Source organism: Canis aureus, chromosome 18 (genome assembly GCF_053574225.1).
Source record: "Canis aureus isolate CA01 chromosome 18, VMU_Caureus_v.1.0, whole genome shotgun sequence".
Classification (NCBI taxonomy): Eukaryota; Metazoa; Chordata; class Mammalia; order Carnivora; family Canidae; genus Canis; species Canis aureus.
The window spans coordinates 9,503,067-9,525,217 of NC_135628.1; the positions used below are offsets into that span (position 1 = coordinate 9,503,067).

Genomic DNA, 22,151 nt, shown 5'->3' on the forward strand with positions numbered 1-22,151 from the left:
CGGAGCCCAGGCCCGGCTGTCTCCTCTGCCTGCCGCTGCCTTTTCTCAGCCGCAGCCCTGAGCCCCCCGCCCTGCTCAGGGTTTCGAAGTCGTCCGGTGGTGGCTCTGATTTCTTCTTAGGGCAGTTTTGTACAACAGAGGAACCTCATCAAGCAGAGAAATGCTGAGAACATTGGGCCTTAGCAAGCTCTCCCAGACCTCGAACGTCTCCCTCTTTCTCTGAAAAGATCTTCAGGGCATGTCACCCACAACACCACCTTTCGTGGTCTCGGTAGCAAGTAGGAGTTTTTTCCTGGATGTACTGGCCGCGTTCAGCAGAGCCCGAGCTCAGGCCTTGGTCCCACCCCTGAGCTCGAATGCGGTGCAGGCGGACAGAGTGCGTGGGGATACTGAGCCTCGGTCCCAGCTCTACAGTGGGTGCCACGCGGGAGCCAGCTACCTCTTAGTAGGTTAAATAAGTTATGTGCAGAGTGTCAGTGACTTGTCCACAGTGAACTTGATAACCATCAAAGTGGCAGAGTTCCCTCTTACCTAACCTGACCAGTGCTGGGGCTTTCCAGAAACCCCTGCCCACCTTCCCAGCTCTCGGGCCTACTTCAAGGATAACCTTCATTTTTCCGGAATGAGAGACAGTCCCAGGCCACAGAATACTCGTACATCTTGTAAAACAGAACAAACAAACCAAAAAAAAAAACAAAACAAAACAAAAAACAACGAAAAAAAATGTGTCCACCATTTGGCAAGTCCCTAAAAATCCTAAATCTCAGTTTGGGCCCGTAAATAAGACCCTTGGCTACAGGAAGCCGTGCTGAGTTGGTGATGGCAGAGAAGCTTCCTGTGCCAGCCGTGCTGAGAGCAGGAACACAAACAGGCGCAGCCTTTCTTTTTTCCACGCCGGGATCCGGAGTTGAGGCTGATCTCTGTGGCCGTTGCAAAGGATGCAGCAAAATGCATTTTTGAAGATTGCATTTACTTCTTTTTTTCCATATTGAGAATGTATCCCCTAAACTCTGATACCTAGCTTATTAAAACAAAAAAACAAAAAAACAAAACAAAAAAAACTTTACCACGTGCTCGTTAGCGCTCAGGGGGAACACGATTGCCTTGTTTTGAATCTTGGTGCTCTGAGAATCAGATGCCTCTTTGTCCCCGACACACTGACACTAAGAGTGGCACACTGCATCCGGGTCTGAAGCTCACGATCCTTGCCCTGCATTCTCCATATGTGGGCAGATTTTTCAGACTGTTTTTGGGGTTTTGTGTTATAGTGTATGGAGGTGAGGCATACGTTCACTAGTTGCCAGTGTGTCCTCTCTTTTTGGCTTCTCTCTGTAATTAATGCACTCAATTACATGGCTCTCTTTTTTGTTTTTTTTTAATTTCACCTCCAGAATAAGGAGTTTGTGTGTCGAGGGCATGACTACGAAAGGCTGGAGGCCTTCCAACAGAGAATGCTGAATGAGTTCCCCCACGCCATCGCCATGCAGCATGCCAACCAGCCCGACGAGACCATCTTCCAGGCGGAAGCTCAGTGTATCCACACCTAGACGGGTTAGATCCACTGGCCATTAGCTGCAGAGCATTTTTGTGCCAGGTTGTTTAGCCTCTGGCCCCTTTGCAATAGCCAAGTTCTTACTCTCCCTCCTTCCCTTCTTGATTTTTAGCTTAGTTCCTTCCAAACAACATTGTCCTAGTTATTATCACAATGTCAGATGAAAGGAAATCCCTTAAGGATTCTGGTTAAGATTTTTTTTTTTCCTTTCAATTAAAACTTTTCTATCTCAGCCCTGCTTTTAAAGCTCCTTTTAGTGATTTCCCTTAGAATAACTTTCCTCCAACATATCCTGTGGAAACCGCTTCGGTTGGAGGAAATGATAGCATCATATTTACTGGCATATGCCATTCAGCCCCTTTTCCCTTTTTATTTTTATTCTGGAAGGAAGGGCAGGGAAGGAGGTGCCTTAGTATCTTTGGGGGACTCTTAGCCATGGCATCTTGGACAGCCTTTGATGATTGCTGTGTAATTGACACTCTCGTGGTCTAAAATACGAACAACTCAACTGAAATTACCCAGGCCCTAGAGACAAACGGAATTCACCCCTTGAGAATGTTTCTGCCTCTTCCTAAAACTTACGATCTTTAAGGAGACAAGAAGCTCCCACTGATAATCATGGATACCATTTCAAAGTAGAAAATAAAATGCAACAGAAGCAAGACTTTACATCAGGGAAAAGATTTTGCTATCCTTCTTTGAGAAGAAGGTAACTATACTAGTAAATATGATACCCTTTAATGTAATTTTAAAAATATCATCTACATGATATACTCTGCTAATCAGTACAAGATTTGGGAGAGTGATACCCCAAGTGTGGGAAGGCTGGAGACACAGAGCATCACACAGGTAAATATAAATCACTGTCAGAACTGGTTTCTGTCTTTGGCCACGGTTGCATGGGTATTTATACATTATTTTACAAACATTAATTAAGAGGGGCCATGCATGAACTAAAGAGAAGAGTGTCTCTTAAATGAGGATTAGGATTAATACGATTCTGAGTACCTAAGATCCAAGCCCTTCCCACCCACCCCCACCAAAACACCAAAAAGAGGAAAAAAGAAACAAAAAAATCAGTGACACATAAATTCATGAGTTATTTTAATCAGGTGCTTAGAATCACCTCCCTAAACCTAGTGCAAGGCCTGTAGTTTGAGAAATGGTTTGTTGTCAACTGAGTTCTTGGCGCCTTCTTGGCAATTTTTTTAAATGACTTTGACCCAACGGAAGCACCAGATTGTTACCCATCCTCTGCTCTCTGCCACAGCGCAGCTCAAGCCAGGTTTCTGTGGCGTTTGCCAAGTCAGGTTTCTTCCTTGACTTTTTAATCCTAGATTTGCAGATATATGCCGTGACTCCTATTCCGGAGAGCCAGGAGGTCCTGCAGAGAGAGGGTGTTCCGGACAACATCAAAAGTTTCTATAAAGTGAATCATATCTGGAAATTCCGCTATGACAGACCATTTCACAAAGGCACTAAAGATAAAGAGAATGAATTCAAGGTACCGTGCAGTTCTCATTACATACGGCTTCCTGTGAGCTTCTTGGGACAAGCCCCTCGATAAATAGAGTCCAGTAGGGGCATCTGAGTGCCTTCAGCACAGGTCATGATCCCAGAGCCCTGGGATGGAGCCCCGAGTCAGGCTCCCTGCTCGGTGGGGAGTCTGCTTCTCCCTCTGCCCCTCTCCCTGCTTGTGCTTGCTAGCTTGCTCTCTCTCTGTCTCTCCATCTCTCCCTCTCCCCCTCTCTGTCAAATAAATAAATAAAATCTTAAAAAAAAAAAAAAAAAAAAAGAATGGAATCAAGTGATAGAACCAGAAGGGACCAGAAATCATTTAGTCTTGTTGATCTCAAACTCAGCTGTATGAGTTGAGTGCCATGGGGTGCTTTCGTAACCAGCCTTCTTAGCTCAGGAATCCTGCCTCAGTAGGTCTGAGAGGAAGGCCTGGGATCAGCTTCTTTGTGACAATGCTGGTGGTCCTCAGACCATGTCAAAGATGTCATGGTTGAGCCCAGTCCTCTCATTCCTTCATGCTGAACGAGTGGAGGGGACCTCAGGGTGTTCATTCTCAGAGACAGTAGTCAGCGGTGAGTAGCGAATGCCTGACCGACAGGGAAGAGGAGCTTCTGAGACGGGGAACAGCCAGGTAGACCGCTGGTACGGTGGAAGATTTCCGTGTGATCCTCTGCTTTTTCTTGTTAGGATGGGGTGTCCCTAGGACTTCTGAGAAGACACAGAGTGAAGGCGCCCCATAGACCCCTTGCCTGTGCTGTGAGCTGTCTGTTCTCACCAGCTGTAATACGCCTTGCTGTCTCTCGGGCTGTCACAGCCCCACTGGGGGGGGGGGGGGGGTGCCACAGAGACATTATAATCTCTTCTTTCCTTGATAACAGTGAGACCCGATAGAGCCCCAGGTAGTCAGAACACAAAGCAAACCCGTTACTGTGGGCCAATCGGCTTAGCTTCTTTCATCACAGAGTCTCTACTTACGCTGGGAAACGTTCTCCTAACACGATTAGCATTGCCGGCGTGATGTCAGGTTGCCTCGTGGCCTCCGTCCGCCCAAGTGTCCGTTCCCAGTGCCCACAGCAGTGGCTCCGGGATCGGGCCCGGCCCGGTGATCGCAACGGGAAGCTGAGGTTGGGCCGCAGTGTCACGACGGGCCTCACACCAAGCCGTCCTCTGCACCAGGAGGCTGACGGGTTACGCATCAAGGCAAAGAACCTGTTGGAAGAGACAGTCCTGGGATGTCACTGAGAAAACCCACGATCATTTTCTAGTCCTTTTGGATACTTACATTTTTCTTTGTGTCCCACAAAACCAATTAGCGATCGTTCGTTTGTGATGTAGTTTTGGCTGCAGGTGTTTTCACTGATTGCCAAGTCTGAGAGATCCCCCGGAGTCAGGCAGTCGACTTGCTCAAAGTCACGTCCTAACGACCCGGAGCCCCAACACGACCACCCACACCTTCTAGTACCTTCTCTGCACCGCAGTTCCTCGTGGCTGTCACTTTAAGTATTGTCAGTGGGATGGCAGTCCCCCTAGAAAAATGATAAGAAATCTGGCTCCTCGTGCCTGTGCATGCAGCACTTGGCATCTGGCTCCGAGCTGCCCTTCCAGAAGCCTCATCAGTGCCACAGCCCACTCACCTGCCCTCCTCGTGGGCTCCCACGACATTGAACTTCTCTCCCCCGTCTCCTGCTATGGGGCCTGTGCGGGCTGCTTCCCGCTGCCTCCCTCCCTGCCCTCCGCCTGGCAAACTCCTACTCGCTCGTCAGCAGCCCGCTCACGCGTCACCTCCTCTGAGCAGCACCGTCCTCCCCCCACCGGCCGTGTGCCTGTGGCCTCCTGCTCTCTCCCCGCACCTCAGACCTTCCCTCCTCTTGGCCCTGAGCCCTCCCTTCCCCACCGACCTCCCAGCCACCGTCCCAGGGACCCTGCCCTATTTGTCTCAGTCTATCTTGGCCGACATGAAGAAATCCTTCCATTTTCTGTTGTTCTGGAATAAGTGGCACTGTTTCAGGGAGTTTGTCCAGTTTATCATCCTCTTGAGAATGTACTTTGTTGAAGTAAGAAAAAAGAGGCATGCACACAGAAACGTGGTTGACAAAAGAGAAATCTGTCACCCGCAGCGGCTCCCATCAAGGCAGCTGTGGCTTCACGTGTCACAGGGGTGCCCTTCCTGGCCAGGGGAAGCCTCAGCTCCTTAAATACAGATCCTCTTGGATGATGGCCTTTGAAATGGGCATGAGAAAATGTGGCCCAGTGAGGACATCAGAAGTTCTAGGAGATAGGGTCTGTGCTGCTTCTCCAGGAAACTAGAACATACCCCCAAGCAGGTCACCCCCCAGCACTGCCTCCTTGATGCTTAGCTTCTTCCTCTTTACAAGAGAAAGATGGAGCTACATGATTCCTCACGGACCTTTCCTCCGTGAGGATGTTGTTATTCTGATCCTGTGTTGACTGGCTGATACTCTTGACCCTTCTAGATAAAAATGGCAAGACCTTAAAGAGTGATGGGGGTTTACGTTGGAATTTGAAAGAACAGGCAAAGGAAATAACGTAGTGGCCTCTTCCTATATCTCAGGCCTGCTGTCTGAAGTAGATCATGTAGTCCACGCAGGAAAAAGTGTCTGACAACATAGAATGGAACTATTAACCCGGCCTCGGTGGTATCTTACTGTGATGGCTTCACGAGTGTGAAGGGATGGCCCACATGCTGGAGAGAAGCCTACAGAAATAAGCAAACCTGACCAAGTTGAATGGCACACATTAGTCATAGCTCAGTAACTACAAAGAAGGGACACTTGGGGACTTAATTTGTTTTGTATTCCGTAGAGTCTCTGGGTGGAGAGAACATCGCTGTACTTGGTGCAGAGTTTACCTGGAATTTCCCGCTGGTTTGAAGTGGAAAAGCGTGAAGTGGTAAGGATCAGAGCTTATTCTCAGGTACTTTCCCATCACACTTGCTCACCGGGAGTCACGCCATAGATTCATTGCTTCTGCTGTTGACTCCAAGTCCCCGGAAGCGCACAGAGTAAGTTAGTGAATGTTAATGGTATTGACCCCTGTGTGACCGAGGCTTGAAGGGGAGCGTTACTGTACTCCTAGTCCGGCCAGCGAGAGGCATTCCTCAAAAAGGACTCTGACTACAGCATGGGAACAACTCGGGTCCTTGAGTAAAAGATCCGGAATTCGAATGCCTGTAGGCCAGAGGGAAGAGGTTCTCTACCTTGTCTTATTGACTCATCCTACCAAAACTATGAGGTATGTATCCCTACCCCTATTTTTGCAAGTTTCAACAAGAAGCTAAAAGCCTTTGCCAGAGGTCTCACATCAAGACAATAAAAAAGGATAGATTCGAGCCCAGATTTTCCTGACTCGAAAGCCAATTCTATCCATGCCTTTTAGCTCAGTGTCCTTAGGGGCTGCAGGGGGGCTGGCGCAGAGCCCCAGCACCCTGTCTTCCTGTTGGCAGTAGAAGGGTTAGCCTCACTGTGCAGTCCCGGGTGAACACCAGCTAGAGACCAGCAGGTGGCATTCTAGAACCTGGAAACCAGCACCCCAGAACCCTTCAGGCTGTAAAACATGCTCCAGCTCTGGGCCCCAGTTCTGGAGCCGACAGCAGCTATATGGGGGTGAGACCTCACCCTGGTGCCTCTGCCGCTCTTCAGGCTCGCAGCACCTCATGGCAGCCCTGCTCCCAAGCCGCAGCCCTTCTCCCTCCCTTGGGGCATCCATCATGATCAAAGCCAGCCCTTTGATTGCCGTAGCCCTCTACCTGATAGAAAACCTGACAATTGTGAAAATATCATTTAACCCCTTTCTTATTTAGATGACAAGCCTACTCTGTCAGGGAGTAAGTAAGTAGTTCCTGCCCAAATCATCTTCCAAGAATGGCTTATCCAACCTGAAACTTCACTAAGCACTGAAACCACTCAGCTTATCATGGTCGATGAAGCTCAGGATTTAGGGGCATCTTCCCTTCACAGTGCTGAAAAATCCACGTGGCTTCCAAAACAAATGGAACTCAGTTCAGTAGACTGCCTCAGTGTACTCATCTTCTTGTAGGGTGTGAGTCAAGGGTGCCCAGAGCTGGTTGCCCACATAGTATACCCTGGTGCCTTCCATGGAAGAGGAGAGGCTGTTCAACAGCGTCAGAAGGTCTTATTATGCTTCCTGCTGAATGGCATTGCCCCAAAACCACGGAATGTTCTTAGTCATCTAGCCCTGCATTAATGATTCAGAGAGCCTTTTCATCTACTTACTACCCAGAGTGTTAAATTCTCTGAGGCCTTACCAATGGTCCTAACCTTTGAAATATAACCCCCTCCCCCTCACACACACACACACACACACACACACACACACACGTACAAATAGGCATAAAAAGTACCATGCTGATAATGATTAAAGAAGCGTTACAAAACACAACCTTTCAAACGTCAGCTGCCTACTTTATTAGAATATATATAATCTTACATTCTGTCAAACAGAACAAATTAAATTGGGCTACTTTGTTCTCTGAACACAGCCCACTCATAACAACCTTATGTCTTTCTCTTGTTCCTACTGCCTGGAATGTCCCCACCTTCTATTAAAGTTGCTGGTTTACCGCTTCAGTTCATGGCATATAAGGTCCTCGAGATCAGGGGCATGTAGTAGGTACTAAATACATGTATCCCAACCTGAATTGAATTCCTTATGTACAATGCCAAAACTTAAAAGATTCTCAAAACCAAAAGATGTTTTCATAAGCTCATCTCCAAAACTCAGTTTGGCAATAAGCCTAACCTGATCTGACATAAGACCACTCATGATCTGTATTTCACTTAGTACAAATATTCCTATGTTTTGCTGCAGAAATATTAATGCATTTGGTTAAAGAGAGTCTCCCCAGACCTTTCTTGAGGATTATGTAATATGCTTCGAGCTATATATCACATTTCTAAAATTTGAAATTTTCTGAAATGTGAAACATCTAGCACCAGAGGTGTTACAGGAGGCTGTGGGCCTTTACTCACTAAGTCATAACCCCAGAATATATTATCCTATTCTTTTGAAGATAACAATGCCTTTGAACTACTGTTTTCTTGGAAATTGCCTTTATTGTCTTGAGAACAAAAAAATCTGTACTTTTTTCTGATTAATAAAGTAAGCTCATTTAAAAAAATTTTTAAACAAGATTTAAAAATTATAAAGGAAATGTATGATGAGGTTTTAAACGCCAATTACAGATAATGAGAATATTTTCACGTCATGTTATATCCATCAGGAAATCGTGGGGCTCTCCTATCAGAATATACGCAGAATCCAGCCACTCTTCGCCAGCCCCCACTAATAGCACCATCTAGCGTCTGGTTTCTGCACTAGTGTCCTACCTAAGTGGTCATGTGCTTCTCCCTTAATCCCCTGCAATCACCTCTGTGCAGAGTACCCGGTGTCCCTTTTAAATTAAAGTTGTATCATACAAAAATAAAGAAAATATATATTGAACCTGATTTGCCCATCATTTTACTTAAACAGCCATCCAAAAGGCCAATATTGTTTTACCAGCACCTGTTTTATACTGGGTTATTGTAAAGTAAATCTCAGGCATCCTATCATTTCATCTATAAATAATCCAGTATGTATATTAACAAAAAAATATCACCACAATATCATGCATCATCTCATCTAAAAAAAATTAACAGTAATTCCTTCACATAAAATATCAAGTCAGTGTTCACACTTCACCAAGGGTCTGTTTATTTTATGAGTTTTGTTTGGGTCTTTTTTTGGTCATTTGTTGTCTTTTATTTTTTTTTAAGATTTTATTTATTTAGTCTTATTTTTTATTTATTTTTTAATATTTCATTTAAATTCAATTTGCCAACATATAGTCGTTTGTTGTTTCAGTTCAGATCCAAATAAGGGCCATACATTGCAGCTAGTTGAAATGTCTCCTAAAGTCTCTTTTGATCTATAGGTTCTCCTTGAATTGCTTTTTTTCCTTGCAATCTGCAGACTGAACCAGTGGGATAATTTAATGGGTTTCTTTGTCCCTATATTTTTTTGTAAATTGGCAGTGAGATTTAGGAGTTTGATAAGATACTGTTATTTTGGATTTTTCTTTTTTCTTTTTTTTTTTTTTTTTGCAAGAGTACTTCATAGGGGATGTTACATGCTTCTGGTTGTCTCTCTTGTTGCTGAGTTGGCAGCCACTGATGATCATGGCCCCCAGCTACTGGGTGTCACAAAATGGTGGTATCTTATCATTCCTTCTTTGTTTATTCATTGGAACACTTCTGCAGTGAGAAGGTTCTCTCCTCAACCATGAGTACCCTGAGGTATAGCAGGGGAAGGATAACAGCCTATAAAAGTGACCACAGAAGTTCTTGTTTGGTTGGTTTTGTTTTTCGTATCATTGGTAATTCATGGATTTAAGCATGCTTAGTTTTTTAAATCCGTTGCAGTTATTGCTGTTATTAATTTTCAGGTTGTTCCATTTTGCCCTTGGGAGCCTCTTCAGATTGACTTCCGAGTCTCTGATAGTATCCAGTAGTCGTTACTGAGCTGACACACAGGCCTGGATTGTCAAATCAGATGTGGGAATCGGCAGCAAGCTTGGCTGATAACTTTAAGGCAATCAGGAGGCTCAGATGAAGCACAGAGACATCTGAGACCTCAAGCCTTATCTTCTAGATCCTTCTTCCCCACATCAATAATAATTTGAAATAAAGTCTTTAAGTGAGGCTCACAGGATTTCTCACGCAGGGGGCACATTTAAATTGTGAAATATTCCATTTTGTGCGGCAGAGAGTTATGAAACTTTCCTGGGACATTCTGTAGGAAATCAGGTCTTCAGGCAGAGTTCTAGGTTTTATTAGTATAAGCAATTCTTTAGCTGAGGACACAGATACCATCTCTCCCTCCTAGTAATTAGTCTTAATGTATTTACTTGAAGGTTCAATTGACAAGGGGATAAGACCCTCTCACCTGCCGCCTTTTCTATTCCCCAAAGATATGCCTCCGTTAAAGAGAGTGAAGGGTCACAGGCCAGCTGCTTTAATGCCTTCCTCCCAGCTGCCTTCCTGGCTTACTGGGATGACTTAGGTACTCCATGCTCAGTTATACATGCTCTGCCCCAGACTTTAAAGCAACCATTTCTCCAATGACTCCTGCTGCTTTGTAGTGGTAAACGGAATTTAAAGATCACAGTCTGGGGACTAGCAGAAAACAATCCCTTGATGAACATTTTTTACACAATATTCTTTGCACACTTCTGACCATCTCCCTAGGAAAATTTCCTTGGGGGTGAAACGATCTATCAAAGAGTCCATAGTTTAACCTTTGATTCACGGACCAACAACAGCATATTATCAACTTATATCTTGTCTGGCGGGAATAACTGTTCTTGGGAATACCCAGCTTCCCAGCATCCTCTCCAACCCTGGGCACAACAGGGTTGTGTTATTTAAATCTTTCCAGGGATCCCTGGGTGGCGCAGCGGTTTAGCGCCCGCCTTTGGCCCAGGGCGCGATCCTGGAGACCCGGGATCGAATCCCACATCGGGCTCCCGGTGCATGGAGCCTGCTTCTCCCTCTGTCTATGTCTTGGTCTCTCTCTCTCTCTCTCTCTCTCTCTCTCCCCAACTATCATAAATAAATAAATAATTTTAAAAAAATAAATCTTTCCAAATAACAGATCAAAAGTGATCATACTAGGGTTGATTTTTTTTTTTTTTTTGGCATTTGTTGAATACTGGAGGAGATGATATGTTTTCATATTATTTACTTGTTTCTCTTTATTTTGTGAATGCACTGGTTATATCCTATGTCTGATTTTCTTCAGTATTTGAGAAATATCAATAATTAGGAATATTTGTGGAAACATTTCCTGAAGTTATTATTTATCTTTGGTCTGCGTTGCATTTTATTTACTTTTTAAGTATTCATATTAACAGCATTTGAATCTATAGAGATGAGCATGATTTTTTTTCTCCATCAGCCAAAACACATAAAATTTTCCATCTTAACTATTTTTAAGTGTACGGTACAACCGTGTTAACTATGTGGGCATTGTTATGCAACAGACCAGTTTCATCTCCAAAAACTAAAACTCTGCATCCTTTGAACATTTCCTCTTTTCCCCCTCACTGGCCCCTAGCAACCCCTGTTGTACTTCCTAAGACATCTTACTTTTTAACTTTCCATCCATCAGAGTCCTCAGACTTTTCCTTTATAGTTTAGCTTTTGTGATTATAAGACAAAGGTTTATTGTCATAAATAGTGTCATAAATACCCACTAACCAGCACTCAGTCAAGAAACAGAACATTGCCAGGAGCACCCCAGAAGCTTCCCATGTACTCTTTCCAGTTGCAACTCGCTCCCTTTCCTTTCCCTTACAGGTCACTGCTATCCTCACTTAAGTGGTATCCATTCCCTTGCTTGGTTGATCATCTAAGTTTGTTTCCCCAAAACAAGTCAGTTTCCTTTTGCCTGATTTTGAACTGTATCTAACAGTGTCATAGTGTGTATATTCTATTATAATTTGGTTCTGTTACTCAGTACTATTTGTAACGTTAGTCCATGGTATTACCTGTGACTGACCTTTGCATTGCTGTGTCCTATCCCATGGTGTGAACATACCACGGTATGTTTATGCATTCTCTTATCAGTGAACATAGAGATTTTTGAGACACTTATGACCATTTTTGTATGTTTCTTCACATACATGTACACACATCTCCTACTCCGCTTTTTTCTCAGATATATGCCTGCAGAGAACTGCATGTAGGACCGTAATGTATAATAAAGAGCTCTTTAACTTTAGTGGATAATGCCAGATTGTTTTACAAAGTGATTGAAACAATTTGAACTTCCAACAGCCGAAATCGAGAGAGTCTAGCATGTACTTTCTCATCCTTGTTTGCTCTTGTCCTATTTATTTTTGCCATTTGGTGGGTGCTTAGTAGTGTATTACTGTGGTATTGTTTTTCACATTGTTGATCAAGTGAGGTTCAATACCGTCTCATATATTTATTGGCCATTTGGATTTCTTCCTTTGTAAAGTGCCTATAGAAGTCTTTAGCCCAATTTTTATTGGGTCACTTGCTTTTTTCTTATTGGTTTGTAAGAGTTCTTTATATATTCTGGACAGAGGCTCTTTGATGGCATTATATGTTATTAATATCTTCTCCTTTCTGGCTTATCTTTCCTTCTCTTTATAGTGTCTCTTGAAGAATGTATAATCTTAATTTTGACATAGTCAAATTATTCTAGTACTTTTCAGTGTTGTTTTAAGATGATGTAAGTGACCTTTAAAAATCTAATTTGTTTCCTTAACTGAAAAAACCAATATTTAAATGTGCTTATTGTAAGCTTGAATTATTTTACGGCTAAGAGCTTGGCAGACCTTCACTTCAAAAAGAATGTCAATGACAATAATGGCCACAATGTTTAACATCTGAAGAACACTTTCATCATTTTCACAGTCAGGTCGCCCATATAACCTAGAATTTTTAACTCATTATAATTCTGTTTGGCTCTCCTTCAACAAATAGATCCTGCAGCATATATGATTATCTTATTTTCTGTAACTCCCAACTGAGTACCATCCTGTGCCACCTTATGGTGCTGATATATATGCATATGGGGTCCATATGGGCATATGTCCCATCTTCCCAACTGGGCTGAAAGCTCCTTGACATCAGAGGATTTGTAAATGCATCTTTGTATCTCCTGTGGTGCTCTTCATTAAGTAAGCAACTGAAAAGGTGATAATAACATGCAGGGCCCCTGAATACTTAACCCTTCATAAGAAAAAAAAAAAAGAGTTTAAATAGACATGAGATCGAGTTTTCTTTTAAGGATTACATGGCTTGTTGCAGTACTAATATATAATTGATGATTGCTGATTACCCAAACCTCATTTCAACCGGTCAGTATAATCACCTTCACTTTCCAGAACTCTGAATGCACAGTTCATTTGTCTTCCACATCCTTGTCTATTCTACTGTATGGCCCCCCGGTAGAGATATTGATGGGGGCCAGGGGGGAGCACAGATCATTCAGAACATGGACAATCTATTTTCTTCTTGAATGTCACAAAATCCAAAATGTGGTTTATTCTCATTTGCTTCTCAGGTAGAAATGAGTCCTCTGGAGAATGCAATTGAAGTATTGGAAAATAAAAATCAGCAGCTGAAGACTCTGATTAGTCAGTGTCAGACAAGACAGATGCAGAATATCAATCCCTTGACCATGTGCCTGAATGGAGTTATAGATGCTGCGGTGAATGGCGGGGTTTCCAGGTATCAAGAGGTGAGGATTCAGTGTTGTTGTTTGAAAGTTTTTAAATGGGGGCAGCTGGGTGGCCCAGTGAGTTGTGTCTGCCTTCTGCTCAGGTCATGATCCCAGGGTCCTGGAATCAAGCCCTCTGTGGGGCTCCCTGTTCAGCGGGGAGCCTGCTTCTCCCTCTCCCACTGCCTCTTCCCCCTGCTTGTGCTCTCTTTTGCTTATCTCTCTCTCTTTCTCTTTCTCTCTCTCTAATAAATAAAATCTTAAAGTTTTTAAGTGTGATTTCTTAGGGGTTCAGAAGTCTTTTTTCAAAATGTGTACAAATTGCCACATGCTAATATAGGGCTCCCACTGATACAGAGTTCTTTGTTAAGTAGAGCAAACAAGTCATTTGCGATGCACACTTACTCCATTTTCCTATATGTGATATTTTGAAGACAAAAGTGTGTGTGTGTGTGTGTGTGTGTGTGTGTGTTCTTGGATGAATAAAGGTTATCAAGAATGTTAAATAAATGTCTACCTAAAACCAGTTCCCTGACCAAAGAGGTTTCTGGGCATAGAAAAATCTGATCTTGTTTAGAAGATTCTTTAAGTGGACTTTTCATCTGCCCTTGTGGTTTTAAACAGAAAAGCACAACAGCTTGGAAGGTGAGGCCACCATTTTAGTCATACTGACTCTTCAAGCACTTTATTTTATGATATAAAGCTTATTGATTTGGATTTGCTACTTGCTTGCTATATCAAAGACACTTATTTACATAATTTCTGCTCTCCCTTAAACAATCCTTTCCTGGGGGATCCCTGGGTGGCGCAGCGGTTTGGCGCCTGCCTTTGGCCCAGGGCGCGATCCTGGAGACCCGGGATCGAATCCCACATCGGGCTCCCGGTGCATGGAGCCTGCTTCTCCCTCTGCCTGTGTCTCTGCCTCTCTCTCTCTCACTGTGTGCCTATCATAAATAAATAAAAAAATTTTAAAAAAAAAAAAAAAAAAACAATCCTTTCCTTATAGGCCCTTTCTGACCAGCTGTCCATAGTAGGAGTAATTCCTTCTGCCACCACAAATGTGGTTTACACTGGTGCTTCTTTAAAGATGCTGGGTCTTTAGGAGCAGGTTTGTGGCTCATACTTTCTTTTTAACTCCCCTGAAGTAAACTGACTATCCTTTCTCTCTCTAGGCATTTTTTGTCAAAGAATATATCTTAAGTCACCCTGAAGATGGAGAGAAAATTGCACGGTTAAGAGAGCTGATGCTTGAGCAGGTAAGGTGGGGGCAGAAGCCAATCACCTTCTCTCTTTCCTGCCTAGCTATGCATGATTACCCAGAGACCATCTACTTGGCTTTTCTACGTCTGTGTTCTAAGAGAAGCCATCAGTCAGGGGTTAGGGATTCATCTGTAATGTATTCCAGCTTGCTAATTTTTATTTTTACTTTCCACTTTGAATCAGCAATAAGTAAACTGTGAGTAAACAATGAGTAAACTATGAGTAAACTAAGCCCCTTACAACAGACCGCGTCATGTAGTCTCTTGGAACAATGCTTGAAGTTTCTCTCCCTAAAGACTTGCTGTAGGCTTGATGCCAACTTTTCCCTCAAAATTTTGGGCTCGAATCAAGCCAGCTCAAAATAAATGAATAGATGAATGAACAAGTGAAGGAATGAGATTCTTACTTAAATGTTCCAGTGAGGGGGCAATCAATAGACTTTGCTTTAAAACAAAGACTAAAGCCTATAGATAATATGATATGGACAAAACTGGATACAAGCTCATCATTTTCTTCTCCAGAGAAGCATGGTTTATTTATTTAGTTCCAGCAAGTACAAAGAACTAGAGTAATCTCTTGCCTGCTGTGTTCCTGCAGATAGCTCCTGGCCTGAAAAAGGTTTGAAAACCTCTGAAGGAGGAGACGTGAGGTTAAGAGGCTGGGGTTCAATAGGAAATAAAGACATTTTAGATCCATAAAAAATAGAATACATATCATAAAATATAACCAAGGCATCTCTTTCTACTTGATAATACCAAATTAATCAACAAATAAGGCATGCCCTTTGGGGTTAGAAAGTGATGAGGCTGCATCTGATTTTCATCCATATTTTATGCTCTGCAGGCTTAACCCACAGAACTTAATACTTGGGAGAAAGAAGTGGCCATGGACAGGGACCATGGCTGGAAGAGGGTCAGTTATGCAGCTTCTGGAAAAGAGAAAAGAGTTACTTTAAGTTGACCTGCAAGGAAATAGAGAATAAGTTAAGTTCTCGATGTGGCCCTGGGGGCGATATAGATACTAGAAGTGAGCAACTTAGGTTATTCAGTTCTATGGAATGATTGTGGCCTTTGTTGATATTCAAAATCACATATATTTAACCCGCGCACAGTCTCTAGCGAGTGGTTTGCCTCACTAGGACTCTGACTTGGTGTCTGACTGAATTCTTTCCCCAGAATTAAAATCAAAAGGGCCAAGGAGGCTCTCAAGAAAAATAAAATTGGAAACCTTTGTTTCCTCCATATCTTGCCTGGTTATGTTCACAGGGTCTTGTGGCAAGAGCTGTGACACAAGGAACCTTTAGATCTCTGTCATAGGACAAGCAGTCAAGCGTCTGCCGTGTGGCCTTGGGCCGGCCGTGCCATTTTTGTGAGGCTGTGGTAGTAGGGGACTGGGGATCAGGCTAGCAAGCGCACCATCCTCCTGTGGACCTCTGTGAGCTGGTTCAGGTAAACTTCTAGGAGACTCAGAGTTGTACTGCCCCAGTGGCTCTTCCAGAAAGGATTTGTTGTCCCAGCTGATGGGAGTGGTGGCCGTCGACATACACCTTGGGCTCTCAGGTCCTTTAGCTATTGCCTCAGCTGCAGAATGCTCCCCGGCCCAAGACCACCTGGTCTTGGATGGCCCACATCCAAAATACACATACAAAGCTGAGGCCCAGGGCTCCCCGGTGTGACTTCTCTGTGTCTTGGCTTCTTTTCAGTCCAGTCCTGCTTCTGCCCCTCCCATCCCTGTACAGAGGGTGCCGGACGCTCTAACCCACCAGGCTCAGTCCTGTTTGACTTGAGCTTTCAATCTTGAATCTTCATAAAATGTAAAGAGAAAAACCACTGTGGTGATGGTGTGATGGGCTTTCCTCACAGTTCATGAAATTCGTTCTTTTAACCACTTTAGCATGGGGCATTTTTTAAAATGTAAAAGACAGCTAATACTCAAAGGAATTAAGCACTATTAGTAGTTGAAGAACAAAAGAAACTTGAATGTTTGTGTTCATCTCATTTGGATCCTCAATGCAGGAAACCTTTTCTCGCTCTTTTTTTTTTTTTTTTTTAAAGAAGGGAGCTTCTCCTTATTGCATTGTAATAGTGAATCAGAATAATAGTTTTTAACAAAAACAAAAAGCAAAAAAGCATGGCAACTATTACAGAATTCCTGTTCCTATCTTTAAGATTTTTAAAAATTTATTTATCTATTCATGAGAGACACAGAGAGAGAGGCAGAGACACAGGCAGAGGGAGAAGCAGGCTCCATGCAGGGAACTCAACGTGGGACTCGATCCTGGGTCTCCAGGACCACGCCCTGGGCCGAAGGGAGGTGCTAAATCACTGAGCCAGGGTAGCCCCAGTGGTGCAGTGGTTTGGCACCTCCTGCAGCCTGGGTTGTGATCCTGGAGACCCGGGATCGAGTCCCGCGTTGGGCTCCCTGCATGGAGCCTGCTTCTCCCTCTGCCTGTGTCTCTGCCTTTCTCTCTCTCTCTCTTTGAATAAATAAATAAATCTTTAAAAAAAAATTATTTAAATCACTGAGCCACCTAGGCATCCCTCCTGTTCCTATCTTACCTCCATGTCCTCTTCAACAAATTTTAGAAACCCAGGGGAGGATAGATGGGCAGAGCAGAATCTGATGGAAGAGAAAGAGAGTATCATGGAAAAGGAGGTGCCATCCAGAAAAGAGATCCCTTGGGGAGAAGCACCTGACCCACTAACAGAGAGCAGCTCCTGCCCAATCCTGGAAAGTGCAGAAGGGGACCAACGCCACGTAACTGCTTACACGGGTTGTTATCACAGATCTAAAATACATGGGAAGGAAGCTTAGGGCAGAAGGAAAATCAGACCTTAGTTGGAATCCCCATTCGTCTTTTAGTACCTGCGGGATCTTTCTGACCCTCTGTGTCCTCATCTGTAAATGAAGGACCACTCCTTACTTGTGGGATTGAGAGGATTAGCGAGGACACGTGCCAAACGCGTGGTACACTGCTTGACCCCCTTGCAGGCACTTGGAGTTACTCACTGATGCGGGTTTTTTTTTTTTTTCCTTGTCTTATTATCCAGGCACAGATTTTGGAGTTTGGTCTGGCCGTGCACGAGAAGTTTGTGCCTCAAGATATGAGACCCCTCCACAAAAAGCTGGTCGACCAGTTCTTTGTGATGAAGTCAAGTTTAGGGATACAGGTACGTCCACCAAGCGTCCATAGGAGGCAGTCTGCCCGCTGCCCACTGCCCGCTGCTGGTTGCTCTTTGTTAGGGGGACCACGAAGCATCCAATAGTGACATCTTTTGGTTTTCCTACCAAACTGCACCATTCCACCAGGGAGTCCTCCAGTATGGAAGTTGCGTCATCTTCTATCTGCCCCCTTCAACTTTTATGAAAACAGAAAAGGGTGAGAAAACTTACGGATGCCGAAACTCACCTTTGTAACCCGACGTAAAGACCACAGCAGTAGGCTCAAACACCTCACGACTTGTTTTGCCCACAGAACATTTCCTTTCCTCCCTCTCCAGGAGTTCTCCGCCTGCATACAAGCCAGCCCAGTCCACTTTCCCAATGGAAGCCCCCGCGTGTGTAGAAACTCTGCACCTGCTTCTCTGAGCCCAGATGGCCCCAGGGTAATTCCTAGACGCAGGTAAGTCATATTCTGAATTATCTGACAATTTGGCAGCCCCACAAGATGATCTCAGCTGATTCTCTCATTCTTTATGGCACAATTTGTCAAACACGCGATTTCTTAATGAAATAATTAACCCGCGAGGCAGCTGCAGACATCTGCCACTGGTAAAACAGAACAGCTGAGAAACAAACAGACTCCAACTCTGGATTATGTTGAGGCAAACGGGAGACAACAAAAGGGGATGTGTGTGTGTGTGTGTGTGTGTATTCTCCCCCTTCGGTTCTCTACCGCACCAGCATGGGATAGAGTGCAATTCAGAGACTGAGTGAATGACCTTTCCTTTTCCCCCCCAAAACAGCCCATTAAGTTACCCAGCTGTGAACCGATACTCCTCTTCCTCACTGTCCTCACAAGCGTCTGCTGAAGTAAGCAATATTACAGGGCAATCAGAAAGCTCTGATGAAGTCTTTAACATGCAGGTACTTGACTGGCTTCTTAATCGTCTGCTCGTGTGTATTCCTTTTCTGTCTCCATCCTGAGAGTTTCTGTTCACTCTGCCGTCCTATCGGGCAGATCTGCGGGCAAGAGCTAAGTTAAGGACTCACCTTTAAATGCTCTCACGGCCTTCTGGGTCCCCGCAGAGTCTCCAGAGACGTGTCTCCCCAAACCGCCCCATCCACTCCAAGGAGCGAGAGTGGGAAAAGCCCGGGCCAGCCGTGCAGGGTTAGCTGTGAAACCCACCTGGGACTGGCTCCTTGGGTTCAGGACGCGTGGAGCCTGTCACCACCCACTAGCCGCCTCGTAGCATTGCTAAGTGGCCTTTTTGCTTCACGGTACGAGGTGGAGAGGTCGTTCTAAGATTCCTCTACCTACTTACGAGTCAGAAATTTTCCCTGATCAAAAGATTTTGATTGAAGGGGGAAAAAAGTAGTTTTTAAGGACAGGAGTCCATGTAATTCCTGCAACATAAAATTGTACTTAGACACCACTGCTACAGCATTTATAATAATTTATTGAGAATAAGCTGAAACTTCCCTCACCACTACCCTTAGAAAAGGGGGCATAATACATGTTGCCAAACTCATGCCTTGAGCACATTTTTGGAGAAAACGAGCAGGTGTGTGTTCCACCTTTGAGAAGCATCGGCTGTTTCGGGGCCCTAGGTGGGGGCCTCCAGAGTGTACTTTAGTCAGGGAGGGCACTGCTCCCCGGGCCTAAGTCCCAGGACGTCCACAAAACTAACGCGAGTGCGATCCTTTGGCAGGAGTCAAAAATCTCAGAGTATTTTTTTTCCCCCAGAGTATTTTGTTTGTTTTTTAAATCTCGGGTCCTTGATTAATCCAGACAGTCTTATCAGTCTGAGGTTTGTTTGTTTGTTTTTTTTAAGATTTTATTTATTTATTTATTCATGAGAGACACAGAGAGAGAGAGGCAGAGACAGAGGGAGAAGCAGGCTCCATGCAGGGAGCCCGATGTGGGACTCAATTCCGGGACCCCGGGACCATGCCCTGGGTCGAAGGCAGATGCTCAACCGCTGAGCCACCCAGGGGTCCCTGAGATTTTTCTAGATTTCTAAGTGGCCTTTTTCTTTTCGTTTTTGTTTCGTTCTGTTCTGTTTGGGTTTTTTGGCCTCTTTGAAAGAAAAGAGCAGCGATGCTGTTCTCAATATGTCAGTGTTGTCTGGGGCCTCTAAGCAGTGGGTGATAACAGCTCCCGTGTATTTGCAGCCAAGTCCATCTACCTCAAGCTTGAGTTCGACTCACTCCGCTTCGCCTAACGTGACAAGCTCCGCCCCATCGAGTGCCAGAGGTCAGTGCCGGGCTGTGGGGTTGAGCCGGGGCGCCCCCGGAGCTGTGGCTTCAGGTTCCTCATCCCTGGCCAGCTGCCACAGCACACAAGCCCTCCAGGCAGGTCCAGCACCACCCCCTGATGACCCTTCCTTTCCTTCTCTTCTCAGCTTCCCCTTTGTTGTCTGACAAACACAAACATTCCAGAGAAAACTCTTGCCTGTCCCCGCGAGAGAGGCCATGCAGTGCCATCTATCCAACACCTGTGGAACCTTCTCAGGTAGTCCTTATGGGATGGAGATACTAGGAAACAAGCCAGTGTCTGGAATGGCTTACATACCTCTGCAGAGAAGCCCTGTGCCTGCCAGAGGCAACCAGATGGGCTGTTAGACGACAAGGCAAGCTGAGTGAAGAGCCAACCTCTCTGTCCCATGCCTGTTGTTCGCAATTTCTGTTGGAGTCATGTTTCCGATACAGATACACGGGTGGTTGCCTGAGCAGTAAAGCTGAGCGGAAAATGGGAAGTGATTTTGCCCTCCTTGACCTGATGTAACCATCACAAGGGGTAATTAGGTGGATGCGTTGGAGTGTCTGGGTGTGTTTGCATGCGTGTGTAGCAAAAATTTCGAGCGACTCTCGATGTTAGCAAAAGACCCTTGAGCAGAAACAGGACTTGTCCAGCAGCCTCTCCTCTTGGCGTCCCCCTAGTCCGAGAGAGCCTCAGTTGGTTCCTTTCTGGGGTACCCAGGAGAGCAAGGACAATCCTGGTCACCCCTGCCGTTCTTCAATGCGCCGAGGGAAGAGCGGTTGGGTGCTTGGGCTTTCCCTGCACCCCCCCCCCCCAAGAGCAAAGGAGCGTGGCCCTCAGTTCCTGCTCCCACTTGATTTTGACGTGGCCTCTCTCATGCCAGGTGAGGACAGGGCTTTGCCCCCCTGCGCACTTCGAGGGCTCTGAAGGGGGGGTCTCAGAGGCGAAGATTCTTGGGTAGCCCTGAGGTTTACCGATGATCTGGGAATGACTTAGGAGCGGACAACAATACTTATGTATGTTCCGGCTAATTGTTCTGTTTTTCTACACCATCCTGGCAGAAGTCGGTAGCTGCATCTGGAAGTGGATGAGAGCGAGTGGGATGTGGCTTGATTGGTTTATCTTTGCTGATTGTGTAATCTTCCCGAAAGCCCCAGGATACCTCCTCTGCACAGCACTGATGTCTCGCAGAAACTCTCTCTGAGTGCGTTTGGCCGAACCAGCTCACCAGTTTTCCTTCCCTTTGTCACTTGCTGTTGCAAGCGAATCTCACCCTTTGTTCCCGTCTGCTCCAGGAGCGCGGTGCCAGCGCGGGGGACCCTGAAAACCTTCCTTGATTAGCCTCCGCCTTGTCCGCTTTTGGTAAAATGTGAAGCAGTGTGTAGTTGCCAAAACCTCAGTAATACACATTGCTATGGTGCCTCTACTTTTAAGGACTTGCACTTTTCCCTCTAATGTGTCAGGGAGAAGCACGTAAAATCGGCATTTTCGTGGGTTAAAAATTGTAGAATATTATCCATTTCATGTTTTTAACCTAGGATCGAAAACGTGCCCATCCACTAGAGATTTCTTGAGCTACTATTTCTCAATTTTTATTTACGTTTCCTGTGGCCAGTCTCGCATTCCTGTTTATAAAGAGCACCATAGCTTAACTGCTACTCACCAGTTTTCCGTCCATCTTATTATGAAAACTTATTTACCATTTACACCTAAAGTCTAATACAAGCTTCTTAAACTTGAGACTCTTCTCCCCCGTTTTTCCCTTAAATATGATTGAATTCTTGGTTCCTAGGCTCATCATGTGCCACATAAAAATTATTTTGAACAAAAAGTTTCAGTAATGAGACAGTCATCTCATTCTCTAGAAGGTCTCACTGTGACAGCATGTTGCATCATGAAAATAGACTCTTGTACTTTCCAGAGGCTGCTGTTTAATCATATTGCAGAAGGAGCCTTGCCACGCAGCGACCCAAATCTCTCTGCACCTGAGAAAGGTGGGTATAAAGCCAGCCCCTCCATCGGTCCCGAGAGGTGTGCGGCTTCGTTGTGTCTTCATTCTCTCCAGTCTACCGTGTGTCTGTGTGGAAGGCAGATCTCCAGTCTGTAATGATCGGGACTCATTTGCCCTTT

The 22,151-nt window shown here is 44.9% G+C and overlaps 1 protein-coding gene across 8 annotated transcripts in view; it reads left to right on the forward strand.

Annotated features, from left to right (window-relative positions):
* The window catches only part of DOCK4 (dedicator of cytokinesis 4), a 409,480-nt gene that overhangs the window by 376,828 nt on the left and 10,501 nt on the right, over positions 1-22,151 (forward strand). For 7 of the 8 annotated variants that reach the window (XM_077856142.1, XM_077856147.1, XM_077856141.1 and 4 more), the window contains 11 exons: positions 1,392-1,533; positions 2,890-3,056; positions 5,894-5,980; positions 13,184-13,360; positions 14,512-14,595; positions 17,650-17,769; positions 18,100-18,221; positions 18,565-18,685; positions 19,934-20,015; positions 20,164-20,273; positions 21,943-22,015. In XM_077856142.1, the coding sequence (XP_077712268.1) occupies positions 1,392-1,533; positions 2,890-3,056; positions 5,894-5,980; positions 13,184-13,360; positions 14,512-14,595; positions 17,650-17,769; positions 18,100-18,221; positions 18,565-18,685; positions 19,934-20,015; positions 20,164-20,273; positions 21,943-22,015 (1,285 nt within the window). The remainder of the gene's footprint in view (positions 1-1,391; positions 1,534-2,889; positions 3,057-5,893; positions 5,981-13,183; positions 13,361-14,511; positions 14,596-17,649; positions 17,770-18,099; positions 18,222-18,564; positions 18,686-19,933; positions 20,016-20,163; positions 20,274-21,942; positions 22,016-22,151) is intronic. The other variant, XM_077856145.1, reaches the window with a different exon arrangement.